Raw genomic sequence first — 18,248 nt, 5'->3', positions numbered from 1 at the left:
TTTATCACCAAGATTACAAACCTATCATTGTCACCTCACACAGAAACTCCTGACTTCGAGCTCCACGATGACCTTAAGAAAACTATCTGCTTGCGGGCCAGTGGCTCCCTTCGCTTATTTGTTCGTGTCACTGGTCGTCCTGCTCCTACAATAACGTGGAGCAAGCCTGGTGTTGACCTCCACAACAGAGGCTTCATTGAGGTCACCAACACTTCCACCACTCTCATTATTGACAAAGTCAACCGCTACGATGCTGGCAGGTACACTCTGGTGGCGGAGAACTCTGCCGGGAAACAGGAAGTCAGCATTTTGGTCAAGGTTTATGGTAGGTTGAATGGATTTTTTTTTAATGTGTTACAGAAACTTTTATGAACTGGCCTTTTGAGTAAAGTATGTGCTTTTCTTTAGATACTCCTGGACCAACTGGGCCAATCAAAATGAAGGAACTGACCAAGGAGTCTGCAACCATCTCTTGGGATGCTCCAACTGTGGATGGCGGTGCTCCTGTCAACAATTACATCATTGAGAGGCGTGAAGCGTCCATGAGAGCCTACAAAACAGTCACAGCCAAGTGCAGTAAAACATCTTACAAGATCGATGGCCTGATGGAGGGCATGCTGTATTATTTCCGTGTTCTCCCTGAGAACATCTATGGTATTGGAGAGCCCTGTGAGACACCAGATGTCATCCTGGTTTGCGAGGTGCCTCTGCCACCACAAAAATTGGAAGTGATCGATGTCACCAAGAGCACTGTCACCCTGGGCTGGGAGAAACCGGAACATGATGGTGGCAGCAGACTGATAGGTTATGTCATTGAAGCCTGCAAGTTTGGTACCGACAAATGGATGAAGGTGGCTACATTGAAGCTCACAGACTTTGAGCACACCATTGAGAAGCTGAATGAGAAGGAGCAGTACTTGTTCAGAATCAGAGCCATCAACAGCCGAGGAGCCAGTGAACCCAAAGAACTTGTTGCAGCTGTCACTGTACAGGAACAGAGAGGTAACAAACAAAGCCAACTTGTACTACTTGCAGTTAAAATGTTTTTACAGCTTAAGGCAAAGAAAAATTGAAAAAAACTTACAAAGTTGTTGTTCACTTTACACTTTTTCCTAACTATATTTTAATCTCTCCCTTCCAGTAATGCCAGTAGTGGACTTCTCTGGCATTCCTCAGAAGGTTGTCAATGTGCTGGCTGGCAAGACCCTGGATCTGGACCTGCCTATCATCGGCAGACCTCCTCCTGTTTGCTCCTGGTACTTTGGTGACAACAAGATAAAAATCACAGACCGTGTCAAGATCAAGAGTACTGGCAAGTTCACCAAACTGACGATGTCTGACACCACCATCGATGACACTGGTGACTACACCCTGGAGGTGAAGAATGCTGTTGGTGTCATCACTGAGTTCATCAAAGTCGTCATTCTCTGTAAGAAACCAACCCTGATTTAGTATTGCTTATATTTTTGCTACCAAGTCAAGTCTAGCTATTTCTGTATTGGCAGTGGTATAGGTAATATTAACATTTAGCTTTACGTACATTCAGGTGAGTGTAACGTTTAATTTTATGAAACTTTATTTACTAGCTAAACCTGATGAGCCAAAGGGACCCATCAGGTTTGACGAGATTGATGCCACCACCGTCACTTGCAGTTGGGATCCTCCAATCAGAGATGGTGGAGCTCCCATCAGTGGCTATGTGGTGGAGCAGCGTGATGCCCACAGACCTGGTTGGGTGCCTGTCTCTGACTCTGTCAGCCGACCAATGTTTAAATTTGATAACCTGATCGAGGGAGATGAGTATGTCTTCCGTGCAGCTGCTGTGAATCATTACGGCACTGGAGAATTCCTGCAGTCTGAGATTGTCACCTGCAGAAGCATGAAGAGTAAGACCGCTATCATTCCCTTAAATATTATATTTGGTTGATACATATGATGGTAACAGTGGTAACATGTTTTCCCTTCCCTCGTCAGATGTTCCTGGACCACCTGGACGTCCAGTTGTTTTCGATGTTTCTCGTGATGGTATGACTGTGGCTTGGGAGCCGCCAGATGAGGATGGTGGCCTTGAAGTTTCTGGTTACATCATTGAACGGAAAGAAGTCAGGGCTGATAGATGGGTGCGTGCCAACAAGAACCCCGTAACCATGACTAGATACCGGTCTACTGAGCTGATCGAGGGTCTTGAGTACGAACACAGAATCACTGCCATCAATGCCAGAGGACTTAGCAAGCCAAGTCTGCCATCTAAACCAGCAGTGGCAACAGATCCCATTGGTAAGACAACATTTTGATATAAATCTAGAATTTTAGACATATGTGTGTGACATGACTCTTGACATTGAAAGTCACAAAAGAGCAACAGACTACATACTGATATTGTTCTGTTCCCCAACCAGATCCACCTGGCTGTCCTCAGAATCCAAGGATCACTGATACCACAAAGTCCTCTGTGTCACTGGCTTGGAGTCCTCCTGATGATGAGGGAGACGCTAGGGTAGATGGTTACCTGATTGAGATGCAGAAGGTGGGCACTATGGCCTGGATCAAATGCAACACCACACCATCTCTAATTTGTGAGTACACTCTGACCAACATGCCACAAGGAGAGCAGTTCAAATTCCGTGTGATGGCCTGCAATGCTGGTGGCTCTGGAGAGCCCGCTGAAGTGCCTGGAACAGTTACTGTGACTGAGATGCTTGGTAAGAACAAACAGACTTTCTCCAAGATGATGTGTGTACAACTAAAACTAGTACAGAATGGACCTAACTTTTGGTATCAATATTTTCCAGAATCTCCTGAATATGACCTGGAGCTGAAATACAAAGATCTGTACGTGGTCCGCTACGGAGGAGTGCTTAGATTATCTGTACCCATTAAAGGTAAACCTCAGCCAACCTGCAAGTGGTCAAAGGATGGCGGTTTAGTGTCTGCCAGGGCTATGATTGCCTCCACTGAAGATGCCAGTGAGCTTGTAATCAAGGGAGCTGAGAGGAGTGACTCTGGTGTCTATGATCTCCTGCTGGAGAATAAGGTTGGCAAGAAGAAAGTCCAAATCAAGGTGAAGGTCATTGGCAGACCAAGTGCTCCAGAGGGACCAATAGTCTTTGAGGAGATTCAGGCCAACTCTGTCAGGCTGTCCTGGAAGGCACCTATTGATGACGGTGGCTCAGAAATCCTTGGTTATATTGTGGAACGACGTGAGGCAACCAGAAATGCCTGGTATACTGTAGACTGTAGAGTGACTGAAACTCAGTTGCTTGTTAAGGGCCTGAAGGAGGGAACAGAGTATCACTTCAAGGTCACAGCTGAAAACTCATTTGGTATCAGTGCATCCCTGAAGTCTGAACAGCCACTGGTACCCATGACTCCTCTCTGTAAGTATTCCTTGTTTTGTTTTTTGTTTTTTTCAAACCCTTCAGGCTTGTATTCAGAAACAATTAAAAAATTCCCCATCTTTCAAATCAGGTTCCCCTGAGCCTTCAACTACCCCACCAGAGATTATGGATGTCACCAAGAGCTCAGTGGCACTTGCATGGTCCAGACCAAAGGATGATGGAGGATCTGCTATCACTGGTTACTTTGTTGAGTACAAGGTGGTGTCTGCTGAAACATGGTCCCGTCACCAGGCCAAGATAACCTCCACCATGTTTACTCTACCTGGACTCACCCCAGATACGGACTACCAGTTCCGCATTGTTGCTGTCAATGACATAGGCGAGAGTGAGGCAGGTCCTGTGTCGGACCCAGTCACATGCAAAGATCCATTCGGTGAGTCTCATGTCCTTAAAAGTTTTTGTTAGGTTTGGGGTTTGTTTCTGCCACATGCAAATTTTCAGAAACTAGAAGTGGGTAACTTTCGTCTGGAATTTCACACATTTTGGCATTACATTTTTTTGTGAAAGCTTTTGCATTTAGGTATTCCCGATAAGCACACATTTTAGAAACATGAGGGGGCCTTGAGCTAGCATAAACCCTACCACTAACCCGTGATTGGTCTTTGGCAACCAATGTTAGAAGTGAAATGCACTAGGTCGCTGAGGGATTTTAAACAGATGTGTTTAAATTACATTACATTACAATCTTATGTAAACTTATGTAATCAGTGTAATGAGTTGCAGTTGTACAGTCGATTACTTGATCTTGTCAGTATATTGAAGTAGGTAGGTGGGCTCTCTCGCTGTGTTTTAAAAAGAGAAAAAAACATTAAATAGGCTCACCCTTTTCTCTCCTTTCAGACAAGCCCAGTCAACCAGGTGAAATTGACACAGTGAACGTGAGTAACAACAACATAACAATCCGCTGGCAAGCTCCAGAGTGTGATGGTGGAAAGGAGGTCCTGGGCTATTGGGTGGAATACAGGAAGTCCACAGAGAGCACCTGGAAAAAGTGTAACAAGGAGAGACTTAAGGAAAAGGAGTTCACGGCACGTGGACTAGCTGAGGCCACAGAATATGAATTCAGGGTGTTTGCTGAGAATGAGACGGGAATGAGCAGGCCTCGTAGGACTGCCACATGTATCAAAACCAAGCTGACTTGTGAGTACCTAAGAATATATTTATTATTACATTTATATTTATTTACAGGGATAATACCTAGAAACATTCCTATTTGGCAACTAGTGATATACCACTATATACAATGTATGCACACTGGTACAGACCATATCCATGGGTATGGTTATAAGTTATAATGTTATAATTCAATACAATACTATTACAAAAAAAATAACCAGTATGAAAAAGACATATTTAGACAGACTTACCATATATAGAGTATGCTGTTTATTTTTTTATAAATATGCTTCTTTGGTTTGTTTTTCCAGCTGAAACTAAACCAAGCCTGAGAAAAGAAATGGATGAAGTAACTGCCAAACTTGGCCAGCCTGCAGTTATGAAGTGCCAGATTATTGGAAGACCCGTTCCTGAAATAAAGTGGTATCATGCAGGCAAGGAAATTATCGAGTCTCGCAAGTACGAGATGAGCTCTGACGGCCGCAACCACTCCCTGTCAATTATGACTGACCAGCAGGAAGATGAAGGCGAATACACCTGCAAGGCCATCAATGACGCTGGAGAAGCAGAGACCACAGGCATGTTGGTTTTGGAGGCGGCGCCATCATTCCACCCTGACTACCCACTGAAGGAAATCCATTTTGCTGGCCTCGGAACTACTCTGCGTATCCATGCTGTTTACATTGGCCGTCCTGAGCCAAAGATCATGTGGCTGCATGGGGCAAAGACTCTGGAAAACACAGAAGATATAAGCATTGAGACCACTGAGCACTACACACATCTGGTCATCAAGAACGTGCAGCGCAGAGTCCATGGAGGCAAATACAGAATAAGACTGCACAACCACTTTGGCCGAGCTGACACCGCATTCAGTGTTGAAATCTACGGTATGTTCTATGTTAATTACCTCCAGAAATTCAATTCAGTTTTATTCCCACAGCACCAAATCACAACAACAGTCGCCTCAAGGTGCTTTATATTGTAGGGTAGACCCTACAATAATACATACATAGAAAAACCCAACAATTGTATGACCCCCTACAAGCAAGCACTTTGGCGACAGTGGGAAGGAAAGTGCAGCAATGCATACATTTGTAAGCGTGAAATTATCCAATTTGTAAATATATCATACCTCTATTCCTAGACAAACCTGATATACCTCAGGGTCCCATTGTTCTGGATGCCCTGCTGAAGAACTCAGTGATCATCAGCTGGAAGCCTCCCAAAGATGACGGTGGCTGCATGATTACGAACTATATTGTGGAGAAGCGTGAGGACAGGGAGGGCTCAGAGTGGGAACTGGTGTCGTCATCCATCAATGGCACATCCTGCCGTGTGCCCAACCTCATCGAGAGTGCTGGATACTTCTTCCGGGTCTATGCCCAGAATCGCTATGGCAACAGCGAGCCACTGGAGCTCACTTGCCCGATCCTCATCAAGAGTCAGCTGGGTATGTTTAATAAAAGGCAATATTTCACAATGGGTCACATATACAGAGATGCGAAATACTGACAGTGGTTTCATAAATATATACTCCTTTCACAGAGAGACCATCGCCACCTCTATCACCAGTTGTTTCTGGAATTACTAAGGATTCCTGCGTGGTTTCCTGGAAACCCCCTCTCAGTGATGGTGGATCCAAGATCAAGAGCTACTACCTGGAGAAGAAGAACAAAAAGGACAGGCGGGAATGGACTGAATGGACTCCAGTGACCACAGATGAAATCAAACAAACAGTCTTTTCTGTGAAGCGCCTGACCGAGGGTGTTGAGCACATCTTCCGTGTCAAATGCGAGAATCTTGGAGGGCAAAGTGACTATAGCGAGGAGACCACTCCCATCATTCCAGCCGCAGCTGTCGAGATCCGTGCTCCTGCCTTTAAGGAGGAGCTGAGGAACATGAGTGTCAAGTACAAGAGCAATGCTACCCTTGTGTGTAAGATTACAGGACAGCCCAAGCCTGTAATTAAATGGTTCAGACGAGGAAAAGAGGTCCATTCTGATGGAAAGAAGATCAAGATCCAGGAGTTTAAGGGAGGTTACCACCAGCTGGTCATCACAGAGGCTGACGAGGAAGACTCCACTGTTTACCAGATTAGGGCCACCAACCAGGGAGGCTCCATCTGTGCCACTGTCTCTCTGGATGTTGAAAGTAAGCTCCGAAATGCTGTCTTACACAAAAAAATAACTATGAAATGTAAAAAACAAAAAACAATGTAATTATAAGAGCTATTTAGATTCATATATATCATGAAATCTCAAACAACTTTTTCCTGATTTCTAGTTCCTGCCAAGATCAACCTGCCAAAGAATCTGAAGGACAAGGAAGCCATCCCTGCCCTGCGTGGAGAGGTGGTTAATATCAAGATTCCTTTCAGTGGAAAACCAGATCCTGTCATCACATGGCAAAAAGGACAAGATCTAATTGACAGCAATGGACACTACCAGGTCATTGTCACCAGATCATTCACTTCTTTGGTGTTTCCCAATGGAGTGGAGAAGAAGGACGCTGGTTTTTACATCGTCTGTGCCAAGAACAGATTTGGCATTGACCAGCAAACAGTTGAGCTGGATGTAGCTGATGTGCCTGATCCTCCACGTGGTGTCAAAGCCAGTGATGTCGCGAGAGACTCTGTGACACTGAACTGGGTGGCACCAGCAAATGATGGTGGCAGTAAGGTCATCAGCTATATCATTGAGAAGTGCCCCACCACAGCTGAGAGGTGGCAGCGTGTTGCCCAGTCCCGTGACACCCATTACACAGTTACCAATCTGTTTGGCGGAACGAGCTATCAGTTCAGAATTATTGCTGAAAACAAGTTTGGACAGAGTGCCCCATCTGAGTCAAGTGGACCTGTCATGACAAAAGAGGACAAATCCCGAGTTCTGCTCTATGACAGGGAGGTTGATGATACAGGATATGTCCCCAGGAGCAAGGCTCCACACTCTGATGCCAAGAATCTGCACAACAAATTTGCCATTGCAGAGGAATTGGGCAGAGGGCAGTTCGGCATTGTCCACCGCTGTGTTGAAATTAGCTCTGAAAAGACTTACATGGCTAAATTTGTCAAAGTGAGAGGTGCTGATCAGACATTAGTAAAGAAAGAAATTGCAACACTGAATTTGGCCAGACATGCCAATTACCTTCTCCTCCACGAGTCCTTCGACAGCCCGGAGGAGCTGGTGATGATCTATGATTTCATCTCAGGTGTTGACATATTTGAGCGCCTCAGTATAGCAGAGTTTGAACTTAATGAGCGTGAAATTGTTAACTACATCAGGCAAGTCTGCTCAGCTCTTGAGTTCCTTCACACTCAGAGTTATGGACACTTTGATATCAGACCTGAGAATATTATATACACTACTAGAACCAGCTCGAATGTGAAGATTATTGAGCTGGGACAGTCCAGACACCTGACTCCTGGAGACCAAATCAAGATTCAATATACCACAGCAGAGTATGCTGCCCCTGAGATCCACCAGTGTGACATGGTTAGCACAGTCACTGACATGTGGTCGGTTGGTGTTCTCGCCTATGTGCTTCTCAGTGGCCTTAATCCGTTCACAGCTGAAACCAACCAACAGACGATCGACAACATTTCCAGTGCAGCCTACAGCTATGATGATGAATCCTTCAAGCAAGTCAGTGTCGAAGCACTAGACTTCACAGACCGCTTAATGACAAAGGAGCGTAAGCATCGGATGACTGCAGCTGAGGCACTGGCACATCCTTGGCTCACCAAACCTGCAGAGGAGATCAGTGCCAGAGCAATCCCAACTGGCAGGCACAAGAGATACTGCCAGACAATGGTGAGGAAAGAGTGGAACACTGTTGTCTCTGGTGCCCGTGTGGCTAGCGGGGGTTCCATTAGGTCTCAGCGTGGCGTCTTTGTTGCTAAGGTGAAAATTGCACCATTTGAACATGGTCCTCTTGCAGGGCAGATTGGCCACGCAGTGGTGAATGAGGGTGACAACGTGAAGTTCATTTGCAACATTGACAACTATGATAGCACTACTGAAGTAACATGGTACTGTGGTGTCAAGCAACTTGAAGCTAGTGACAAGTATGAAATTGAATATGAAGATGGTCTGGCAGTAATCACCATCAATAAGGTCACAAGAGCAGATGATGGCACGTACAGATGCAAGGTTGTAAATGAGTATGGTGAGGACAGTGCCTACGCTGAGCTGTTTATCAGCAGTGTTAGGTCTTACCGCGATTTCTTCACTGCCCGTGTGGTTAAGAGAACAAAGCGCAGAGTAGATACTGCCAGAATGCTTCAGAAGCCACCAGAGTTTACACTTCCTCTGGTCAACCATACAGCTTATATGGGTGAGGATGTGCGCTTTGGTGTTACCATTACTGTACACCCTGAGCCTCGTGTCATCTGGCACAAATCTGGACAAAAGCTTATCCCTGAACATGATGAAAGGAAATACACTTTCATCAGTGACAAGGGCTTGTACCAGCTGATTATCCACAATGTGGAGACCGAAGATGATGCAGAGTACAGCGTTGTGGCCCGTAACAGGTATGGGGATGACAGTTGCAAGGCTCGTCTCACTGTTGTTCCTCGACCTAAACCAGCAGATCTCACCCTGAGGCCCATGTTTAAACGTGTGCTTGCAAATATCGATTGTAAGGAGGGCCAGGACATACGTTTTGAGATCAGAGTATCTGGTCGTCCATCACTGAAATGGGAGAAGGATGGCACGCCTTTAGCCTTTGGACCATCCATCGAGGTTGTCCATGAGGGCCTGGATTACTACATTCTTCATGTGAAGGACACTCTTCCTGAGGATTCTGGTGTGTACAGAGTTACTGCTACCAACTCTGCTGGATCCGCCAGTTGCCAGGCCACACTGAAAGTGGAGCGCACCGCTCATGTAAAGAAGGAATATGAGCCCAGTGAAAAGGAGAAGCAAAAGATTGCCAGAAAGGAAGAATTAGACAAAAAAGTTAGGCTCTCTCAGATTTTGGCTGGCACTGTTGTCACCCCCCTACCACCTGCAGCAGTAGAAGCTGTCAGGGAAGCCGCCACCATGTTTAAACCTGCTGTTACAACTAAGAAGGGTGAGAAGACTGAAGCTGAGATACAGAAAGAGCAAGAGGAGAGGAAGAAGAGAGCAGATGAGAAGAGACTGCGTATGCCCTATGTTGTCCCCACACCTCGTATCGTTAACCCAGCTGTTCTTGAAGAAGATGTAGAAATAAAACACTTCAAACCTCTTTCTGACATGAAATGGTATAAGAAATTGCGGGATCAGTATGAATTCCCTGAGCCAATGGAGAAAATCCCACAGAAAAGGATGAAGCGTATCCGTCTGTCTCGGTGGGAGCAGTTCTATGAGGTACCAATCAGGATTAAGGACCAATATAAGCCAAAGTGGCGCATTTCATCTATGACTCAGGATGACTTGGAGACTGTGAGGCCAGCAAGGCATCGCACTCCTTCTCCTGAGATGGAGACCTACCACAGAATCAGGAGGAGGTCTCTAGGTGACCTGTCAGATGAGGAGCTGCTGCTTCCTGTGAATGAGTATCTGTCCATGAAGAGAACTGAGGAGGAGAGGCTTCGTCTGGAGGAAGAACTGGAGCTTGGCTACTCCGCTTCTCCACCTAGCCTTAGTCCAGTTCGCTTTGAGTTGTCTGCCCTGCGTCCCTCATCTCCTAGAAGGACCTACGGTGACAATGAAGAGGAAGAAGAAGTTCACAGATATGATTCCTACAGAATTCCATCCAAATATGAGGCTGGCCCAAGTTTTGTTGATCTCCGCCAGCGTCATGACAAAACAACTTATAAACCTCCAAGACAAAAGCAGAGGGTGTATGAAGAACGAGAGGACCAGGAGCTGCTGCGGCCACACACGACTGCTCAGAGAATCACCTCTTACAAGAGTGAACTCAAACGAATGGAGTTTGAGGAGAAGACACGAATCTCACAAAAGGAAAGCACTGTTGCTGTTTCAAGAATCTCTGAAGTCACAGAATCTGAGCACCTGACAGCTTTTACCTCAGAATATATCCCTAAACCAATCAAAAAGCTCCCAGAGCCCGTGAGGAAAAGATCCCCTACCCCAGAAAAGGCTGTCAAGACAGATGTGACACTCCCTAAGGTTGACTTCATGTCCAGGTATGAGGAGAGAAAGCAGGCTCTGAGATCAGAGAGAAGATCTGTAGAGAGAAAGGTTGAGGTGGTGACACAAGCACCCTTCAGCCTTGACCATCCCCCACGGATTACTGTCAGGATGCGATCTCATCGTGTACCTTATTGGTCCAACACAAGATTTACCCTGAATATCCAGGCCAAACCTGAACCTGAGGTCAAGTGGTTCCACAATGGAAAACAAATCCATGGGAGCAGCAAATATACCATGACCAACATCAGTGGAGTCCTGACTCTCCAGATCATCAACTGTATGACTGAAGATTCTGGCACCTACCGTGTGGTTTGCAAGAATGCCAAAGGAGAGACTTCTGACTATGCCACACTAGATGTAGCAGATGAATACGCTGCCTTCTCTTCACTTCGCAAAGATGAGGAGCCTCCATCTGCCCATCTGCCAGAGATGACCAAAACAGAGGTATATCACGTCTCATCCTCTAAAACATCAGTAACGGAAGCTGTAACTGAGACTGTGAAGGAGACCACTACTGTTGTTGAGAAGCCAAAGGAGAAGCCCAGTGTCCCTGCCAAAATTCTGACTAAGCCACAGTCCCTCACTTTAGAGGAGGGACACACTGCCAGATTTGAATGTGATGTGGATGGCGAACCAGCACCTTCTATAAGCTGGCTGCGTGAAGGAGCAGTTGTTGCTCCCTCTGCCCGACACCACATTGTGTCTACTCAGTACAACTCCTCCTTTGAGATCTCCTCTGTTGAGATGTCAGATGAAGGCAGCTACACTCTCTTAGTCGAAAACGCTGGAGGCAAACAAGAAGCCCATTTCACCCTGACCATCCGGAAGTCTGAGTCAAAGGAGAAAGTGGTTGCCCCTCCCAGAATAACTTCTCCAGAAGCTAAATCCCCTCTTGCAAAGTCCCCTGAACCGGTCAAATCTCCCCAGAGGGTGAAATCCCCTGAGCCAGTCAAGTCACCACAGAGAGTGAAGTCTCCAGTCTCACCAAAATCCCCAACACCAAAATCTCCAACACCCAAATCTCCAACCCCAAAATCTCCTACTCCCAAATCCCCAGTCACATCTCAGAAGGAACGAGCGATTTCTCCAATCAAGCCAAAGAGAGTGATGTCACCGCCTCTTGGAAAGAAGCCGTCCTTCTCTGTTGAGCTGAGTGACATCACAGCGTACTCTGATTCTGCTGTGAAGCTGTCAGTAAAGTTGACAGGAGAGCCCACACCTACAATCTCGTGGATGAAGGATGGAAAGGTAACCTAATCAAACACTTGAACTATTCCAGAATTTGTTTTTAATAATATTTGAGGGAAATGCATCATATTTACCTTATTTAGAAATCCAGTCATATTTTCTGTATGGGCAGGTTTTGTCTCAAGGTGGAAAGTATGAATTATTTGAGGATTCTGGCTCAGCTCATCTCGAGATCTATGAATTGGAGGCCTCTGATAGTGGGGTGTACAAGTGCACTGCTACAAACAGCGCTGGAGCAGTTTCAACTATGTGTACTGTCAGTGTACAAGGTAAGTCTACACCTGATTTGTACACCTACAAATGTTTAAACCAGAGGTGTCAAAATTACGTCTGCATTTCAGTGAAATTGGCGACTGCAGAATTTTTAAAAATTAGGAGCTGGGTAAAGTGATACCCATTTTTATTCTCAGCCATTTTCCATTGTGTTGGACAAAAGGTCCAGGCCTTAAACCTCATGCGTGTTCTCCCATTTAACTCCAAAGAGTCGTGCTGACAGATTTCTTTCTTTATCACAGCAGCTTTTTCGTTATCGTGTGGAGATGGCTGTAAAATGAGTTTGACACGCCTAGTTTAAACTCTTTCCTGACATAATGTCTTTCTTATGTCTTTTCTAGGCTCAAAGAGCTCCAAAACAAAAGCTGAAATCTCTGAGGAAGTTGTAAAAAGAGAAATGATCCATGAAGAAATCTCGTCTTCTGTAAAGGAGGTGAAGACCTCCCACAGCCAGATGTCGATCACAGAGGGCCAGTCTCTAACACTGAGGGCGAGCGTCCCTGGTGCCTCTGACGTCAGATGGATCCTAAACGGGGTTGAACTGACCAACTCGGAGCAGTACAGATATGGAGTATCTGGAAGTGACCACACCCTAACCATCAGGACGGTGACTGAGCATGAGCAGGGGATCCTCACGTGTGAGGCGCAAACACAGCGAGGACTGGTCCGGTGTCAGTTTAACACCACGGTCACCACCAAGCGATCAGACGCGCCTCATTTTCTGGTGCAGCCCAGGTCCCAGAATGTTAATGAAGGACAAAATGTGAAATTCATGTGTGAAATTGCAGGAGAGCCTTCTCCTGAAGTGGAGTGGTTGAAAGACAACATGATTGTGAGTGTTTTCTTCAGAAGATTTATGGAAATCAGCCAGTTGAATTAGTCTTTAAGCCAATTCTAAATTACTTAACTGTTTGCAGATATCTGTCACATCAAACTTGAAACTGAGCCGCTCTAAGAATGTGTATACTCTGGAGATACGTGAAGCCACAGTTGCAGACAGTGGGAAATACACAGTAAAGGCCAAAAATCAGTTTGGACAGTGCTCTGCAACTGCGTCCCTCAACGTCCTCAGTAAGTTACCGCCGCTGCGTTTCAGACACCGTGTCACAGTGTGTTTAATTAGCTTGTATGCTAATGAGTCTTGGACTGCACCAAAGTCACTATTTAGTGGAAATCCAAGGCACTTGAGCATCCTCAGCTTACACTCAGTGTACGCAAATGGTTTGCAGTAACTGTGCACATTGTGATATGAGCCATGTGCTTGTCATCTGCATCCTTACAGCTCTTGTTGAAGAACCGACAAAAATTATAATCGCAGAACAAAGAGCTTCTACTGACACTGCAGTGAGCATGCAGAAAAGATTCATGGCCTCCTCAGTTCACATGGAAGCAGCTTCCATGCAGGCCAGCAGTGTCAGCAGCAGCTCCCGCTCTGCTGCTGCCGGGTTTTCATTTGAGAGCATGTCTGCGACTAGCATGTCAGCCACGATGGCCGAGTCGGTGGTTTCCATGAGCTCCAGGAGCACGATGATGGAAATGTCTGCTCATACGCATGCCGAGTCCTCGTCCTCACTGAAGGCCCTCACCACGGGGATTAAAAGAGGTGAGACGACTTTCAAAATGTGCATGTAAACTCAGACAGCAGGACCCGAATGAGTTTCTGTGTGACAGCAACTGTAATGGTGAAAGCATTGTGGCATTTCTCCTTTCCTCCTCTCACTGTTATCATCAGCTTATGATTCAAATATCTGCACTGATATGTTTGCAACAACATACGAGGGAAGACAAACACATGGTCGTCACCAGCAGCCTGCTGTTCTCACACAGCCTTTGACCGTAACAGAGTCTTCATCCAACGTTCTCTTCTCTAACAGGCACTCCACCAAAGGTCGAAGCTCTTCCAGAGGATGTGTGCGCAGAGCCGGGGAAGTCTCTAACCGTAGTGGGGATGTTCTCTGGAGACCCCACACCCTCTGTCCAGTGGGTCCGCTCAGGTCGGACGCTCCCCAATGGGGATGAGCGATACCACGTGGAGAATACCACTGACCTCTCCACCCTCGTGATCTCTGCAGTGAAGGAGGCTGATGCCGGAGCGTACACCCTCAGACTGTCCAACGAGCTCGGCTCCGACTCTGCAACCGTCAACATTCGCATTCGGTCCATGTAAAAAGGAAGACAAAGTCAATTCACGTCCCCCGTTTCCCTCATCCAGAACCTCTTTATTTAGTGACGCAGCACCAATAATCCTACTTGATAAAGATCTGGATTTCTGTTCTTGTAAATATGAACTATTTTTGACATTAATTTATGCCAAACTAGACTAAAGTCTAAAGTTGTTATAAAATGTGCCATATTGGACAGTTATGACTTAGGATTTTTGACAGACGTTTCTGTGACATGTACATAATGTATATAGCCGAATTTAACGGTTATGGGAAATGTATGCATTGTTATTTATGACAATATAATATTAACTGAAACAAAAGAACAAATGTTTGAACAGGAGAAAGTTTCCGCTGGAACGAATACCCTGTGAAACCAAGAAACTAAAATCTGTGCCTCAACGGTAAGTTGAAGTCTTTAAGATTGCCTCGGCAGGTAGAGAGGTTCCCTGCTGACGTTATAAATCAGAAACAGAAGGACAACGTTTTTTATTTTATTTTATTGTTTTTTGGACGCGCTCCTGAGCGTGGGATATTACAGTTTCATATGAATTGTACCATGAGCGTAAGACCCCGAGTGCTGTTTTCATTACCCTCGTGTAAGCAGCGCAAAACGGCCTTGCGCTCAGACCGACTGTGTCGTACCACCACAATTTGATGACCGGCTCCGAGTGTGAGCGGCCTGCACTCGGAGCGTTAAGATCATTTTAATGAAGAGCGCTGCTTCTGGCACAGGACGGCCGGCCTGGCTTTGGAAAACAGAACATCTCCTGGCCAAATAAGTGAAGAGAAAGTCAGAGCCGGCTCTTCTGTGCAGAAGCAGCGCCGTCTCTCGGAGGACAGTTAGCAACATGCTTTGTGTGTTTGAGTGTTTGTAGCTTTTAGTCGTTTCACCGTGTCAGTAGTCAGGGTTTCCTTCGTTCGCCACAGGGACTTCATGTCCCGTGAAGAGAAAGCAGTTAAGTCTCGCCCTGCACTTTGAGTTCATTGATCTGTTGATGTAGAATTGTTTCCTCCTCCTTGAGATTTGTGCATTACTGATTTAATAAAGCATGATTTCAGCACTACACACACGCTCGTCTGGATTTATTGTGTGGAGATGATGGAGCATTTTCACAGTGATCTGAGGATTTCCTCCCGATTTTCCCATTCAGATAATTATTACATTCAGGTGGATTGAAACATGATAATTCAGTGAAGTTAATGGGACTGTGCTCTATTTAATGACTTTTATATAGTTTGTTATTCAGTGGCCCGTTGCTTGTTGTTTGTCACATACAGAAAACAAACCTTCACGTCAGTGTTGTTTTATAATATTTAACTGTCAGAATAAAGTAACCCCTGGATATCAGGGCGAGTTACGAGCGGTTTACACGACCAGGACCAGACTGATGAGTCTCCGTGGGAAATATGAATGTGAATGTGGGATTAGACTAAGTCCAATTAAACAAATAACCTAATGATCTCGCCCAGGACCCCATGCCCCGGAGCCAGGCTCTGGAGGGACTGCTCAGATACACCTGCAGGAGGAGCCATACAGGTCTGATGTTCCAGTGTAGAGACGTGGACCATCACCTCTCATTTAATGGGCTAACAGTCCACCGTTAGCTTCAGCTGCACACAGCCTCTACAGGTCTTCCTCAGTGGGCCCATCTTCATCATCTGCCACAGTTCCATCCATTTCATTTGTCACTCTTTTTCTGAAGGGCCAATCCCACCTGTAAGGGGAGTTTTCTCAAAGATGTGATTGGGCCAGCTTGGTGTGAGTCTAGAGGGTCTCAAACTCGCGGCCCGTATCACCCCTACTTGTGGCCCGTACATTGACATGAAAAAATATAACGCAGTTTGATGTTTGACTTTTTTTTGTTAGGGGGGATTTGTTTGTTGTTGAGTGCAATGTTAAAATAAGTTATTTAAAAAACCCAAAAATGATTGAATATGAAGGCAACATGAGCAGAGAGCACAAACATGCTGAGGGATTGGGTGTGTTAGCTCAGTGAGAGTCACAACTAATGTGTACACTTATGTCTGCGCTTTTATTTTGTTAAATACGAACACAATGATAACAGAAGTGCTGCCAGGTGTTCATTTGGTGACTCAATGAAAGGCTTCAGTTTGTTAAGAGGGGGGTAAAAAAGTGTGTGTTTTTATACAATATTTGAAATTTAAAAAACCAAACATTTTAGGAAATCTTTGTGGGTGTTTACTTGTTTTGTTTTGTTTGTACTACTTGAACACTAAAGTGGCCGTCCAATGAGACGACAGTGCCATACGGCGCCAACTTAAGAAAACACCAGCAGTAGGAAAAACGCTGCAAAAGCACACAAAACACAACGGAAATAGGAAAAAACACAAGTGTTTCTGGGGAGACAATAACCCGACGGACCAGTTACAGGAACCAAAATATAGTAAGAATTGAAAGAAGTGGGGGATCTATCTGTTTTGTGAGGAAAGAAAAGATGAGAGGTAATAGTGTTAGCCTGACTATTAGCCTAAAGATCCGTCATCAGTATGATATGAATCATGATATAACACGCCTACCGTGTTTTGGGTTCCTGCAATGGGTCCGTCGGGTTATTGTCTCCCCAGAAACACTTGTGTTTTTTCCTATTTCCATTGTGTTTTGTGTACTTTTGCAGTGTTTTTCTTATTGCTGATGTTTTTTTAAAGTTGCAGTCTGTTTGGCCTCTCAGGGCCACCGTAGTGCCAGCAGTGGCCCACAGCTTGAGAGCCCTGCTTTAGAGGAACACCTGAGCACAGGTTCAGGTGTGGACCTTTGATTAAAAGGTAAAAAGAAGCATTTAATAAGCTATCTGTTTGATTTAAATATATATATCTGCTGTTTAGATCTAATCATGATTTCTTGTATTAAATATCGTCATGTTTGTGATTTAATGTTTGTCTCACTCCTGTTGGACAGCTAACATGCTAACAGTGCTATGCTAATGCGAGCTGTCTTCTTGTAGTTGTTTGCTGACGGTCTCCATTCCCTCCGTGGTGGGTATGCAAGTGAAGAGGGAGACTACATCAAAGGACACCATGGTTTCATCTGGATCCAGGGTAAGTTTCTGGACGTTGTCGGTGGAGTTCTCGATGTGGTGTGGGATGTTCCCCACAAGAGGTGCAGGATGGTAGCAAGGTGTTTCGAGATGTTGTAAGTGGCTGAGTTTATGCTCCTGACAATGGGTCTGAGTGGGACCCCTTCCTTGTGGATCTTAGGAAGTCCATAAATGCAGGGTATGGCATCCCCTGGATAAAGTGATATGATATGTGAGGCGGTCAATGATTTTTGTCTCTTTCAAGGTCCTGAAGGCAAGCTATAACTTTCTTTTTGTAGTTGCTTGTGGGGTCTCGTTTTAAGGCTTCATAGGTATTGTTGTCACTGAGGAGAGTAGTGATCTTTGTGTGGTATGTTGAGGCGAACTGAAGAGGAGGAGCGGGACAGATGCTGCTAGGGTGAGCCAGACGTCTCTCGCGGAGTGCTTTAGTGCTGCGGGCAGGCAAGGTGTTCAAATAGGCACAACTTCTGTTTTTTTATTACTATATGATGAACTCTGCATTATTCAGCGATAAGAACAAGTAATCTGGTGTCCTGTAATCATTATGATGCTATAATTTGAGATACAATAAAAGATACAGTAAAAAAAATAAGTTTTTGTACAAAGTATCGGATCAGTATCGCCGATACCACCAATATTACTTGGTATCAGATCAGAAAGGGAATCAGTGGTATCGCACATCACTAGTCTGCAGACTGACAAGCTCCGCCCACTGATACGAGCTGGCTCCCTCCGCCCACAACAAAAACATGCTTCACTTTCCTTCTGGTGCCAACAGCCGGTCTTCTGCAATACTGACATTACACCACTGCGTTGCGCTATTGTCACGTAACTCCCGCCAAACTCCAGTAG

The 18,248-nt window shown here is 45.4% G+C and overlaps 1 protein-coding gene across 6 annotated transcripts in view; it reads left to right on the top strand.

Annotated features, from left to right (window-relative positions):
- Positions 1-15,404, top strand: part of ttn.1 (titin, tandem duplicate 1) — a 175,520-nt gene extending 160,116 nt beyond the window's left edge. For all 6 annotated transcript variants that reach the window (XM_076874611.1, XM_076874610.1, XM_076874609.1 and 3 more), the window contains 18 exons: positions 44-325; positions 409-1,002; positions 1,142-1,429; positions 1,587-1,886; positions 1,975-2,277; positions 2,400-2,702; positions 2,793-3,377; positions 3,469-3,771; positions 4,239-4,538; positions 4,826-5,401; positions 5,659-5,964; positions 6,060-6,665; positions 6,798-11,902; positions 12,015-12,171; positions 12,517-13,007; positions 13,093-13,246; positions 13,458-13,778; positions 14,050-15,404. In XM_076874611.1, the coding sequence (XP_076730726.1) occupies positions 44-325; positions 409-1,002; positions 1,142-1,429; positions 1,587-1,886; positions 1,975-2,277; positions 2,400-2,702; positions 2,793-3,377; positions 3,469-3,771; positions 4,239-4,538; positions 4,826-5,401; positions 5,659-5,964; positions 6,060-6,665; positions 6,798-11,902; positions 12,015-12,171; positions 12,517-13,007; positions 13,093-13,246; positions 13,458-13,778; positions 14,050-14,342 (11,267 nt within the window). In that variant the 3' untranslated portion in view covers positions 14,343-15,404. The remainder of the gene's footprint in view (positions 1-43; positions 326-408; positions 1,003-1,141; positions 1,430-1,586; positions 1,887-1,974; positions 2,278-2,399; positions 2,703-2,792; positions 3,378-3,468; positions 3,772-4,238; positions 4,539-4,825; positions 5,402-5,658; positions 5,965-6,059; positions 6,666-6,797; positions 11,903-12,014; positions 12,172-12,516; positions 13,008-13,092; positions 13,247-13,457; positions 13,779-14,049) is intronic.
- Positions 15,405-18,248: the final 2,844 nt, after the last annotated feature.

This window comes from Maylandia zebra, linkage group LG16 (genome assembly GCF_041146795.1).
Source record: "Maylandia zebra isolate NMK-2024a linkage group LG16, Mzebra_GT3a, whole genome shotgun sequence".
In the NCBI taxonomy this organism is placed as follows: domain Eukaryota; kingdom Metazoa; phylum Chordata; class Actinopteri; order Cichliformes; family Cichlidae; genus Maylandia; species Maylandia zebra.
The sequence above is the reverse complement of the archived record's forward strand: the minus strand, read 5'-3'. Positions and strand labels throughout refer to the sequence as shown.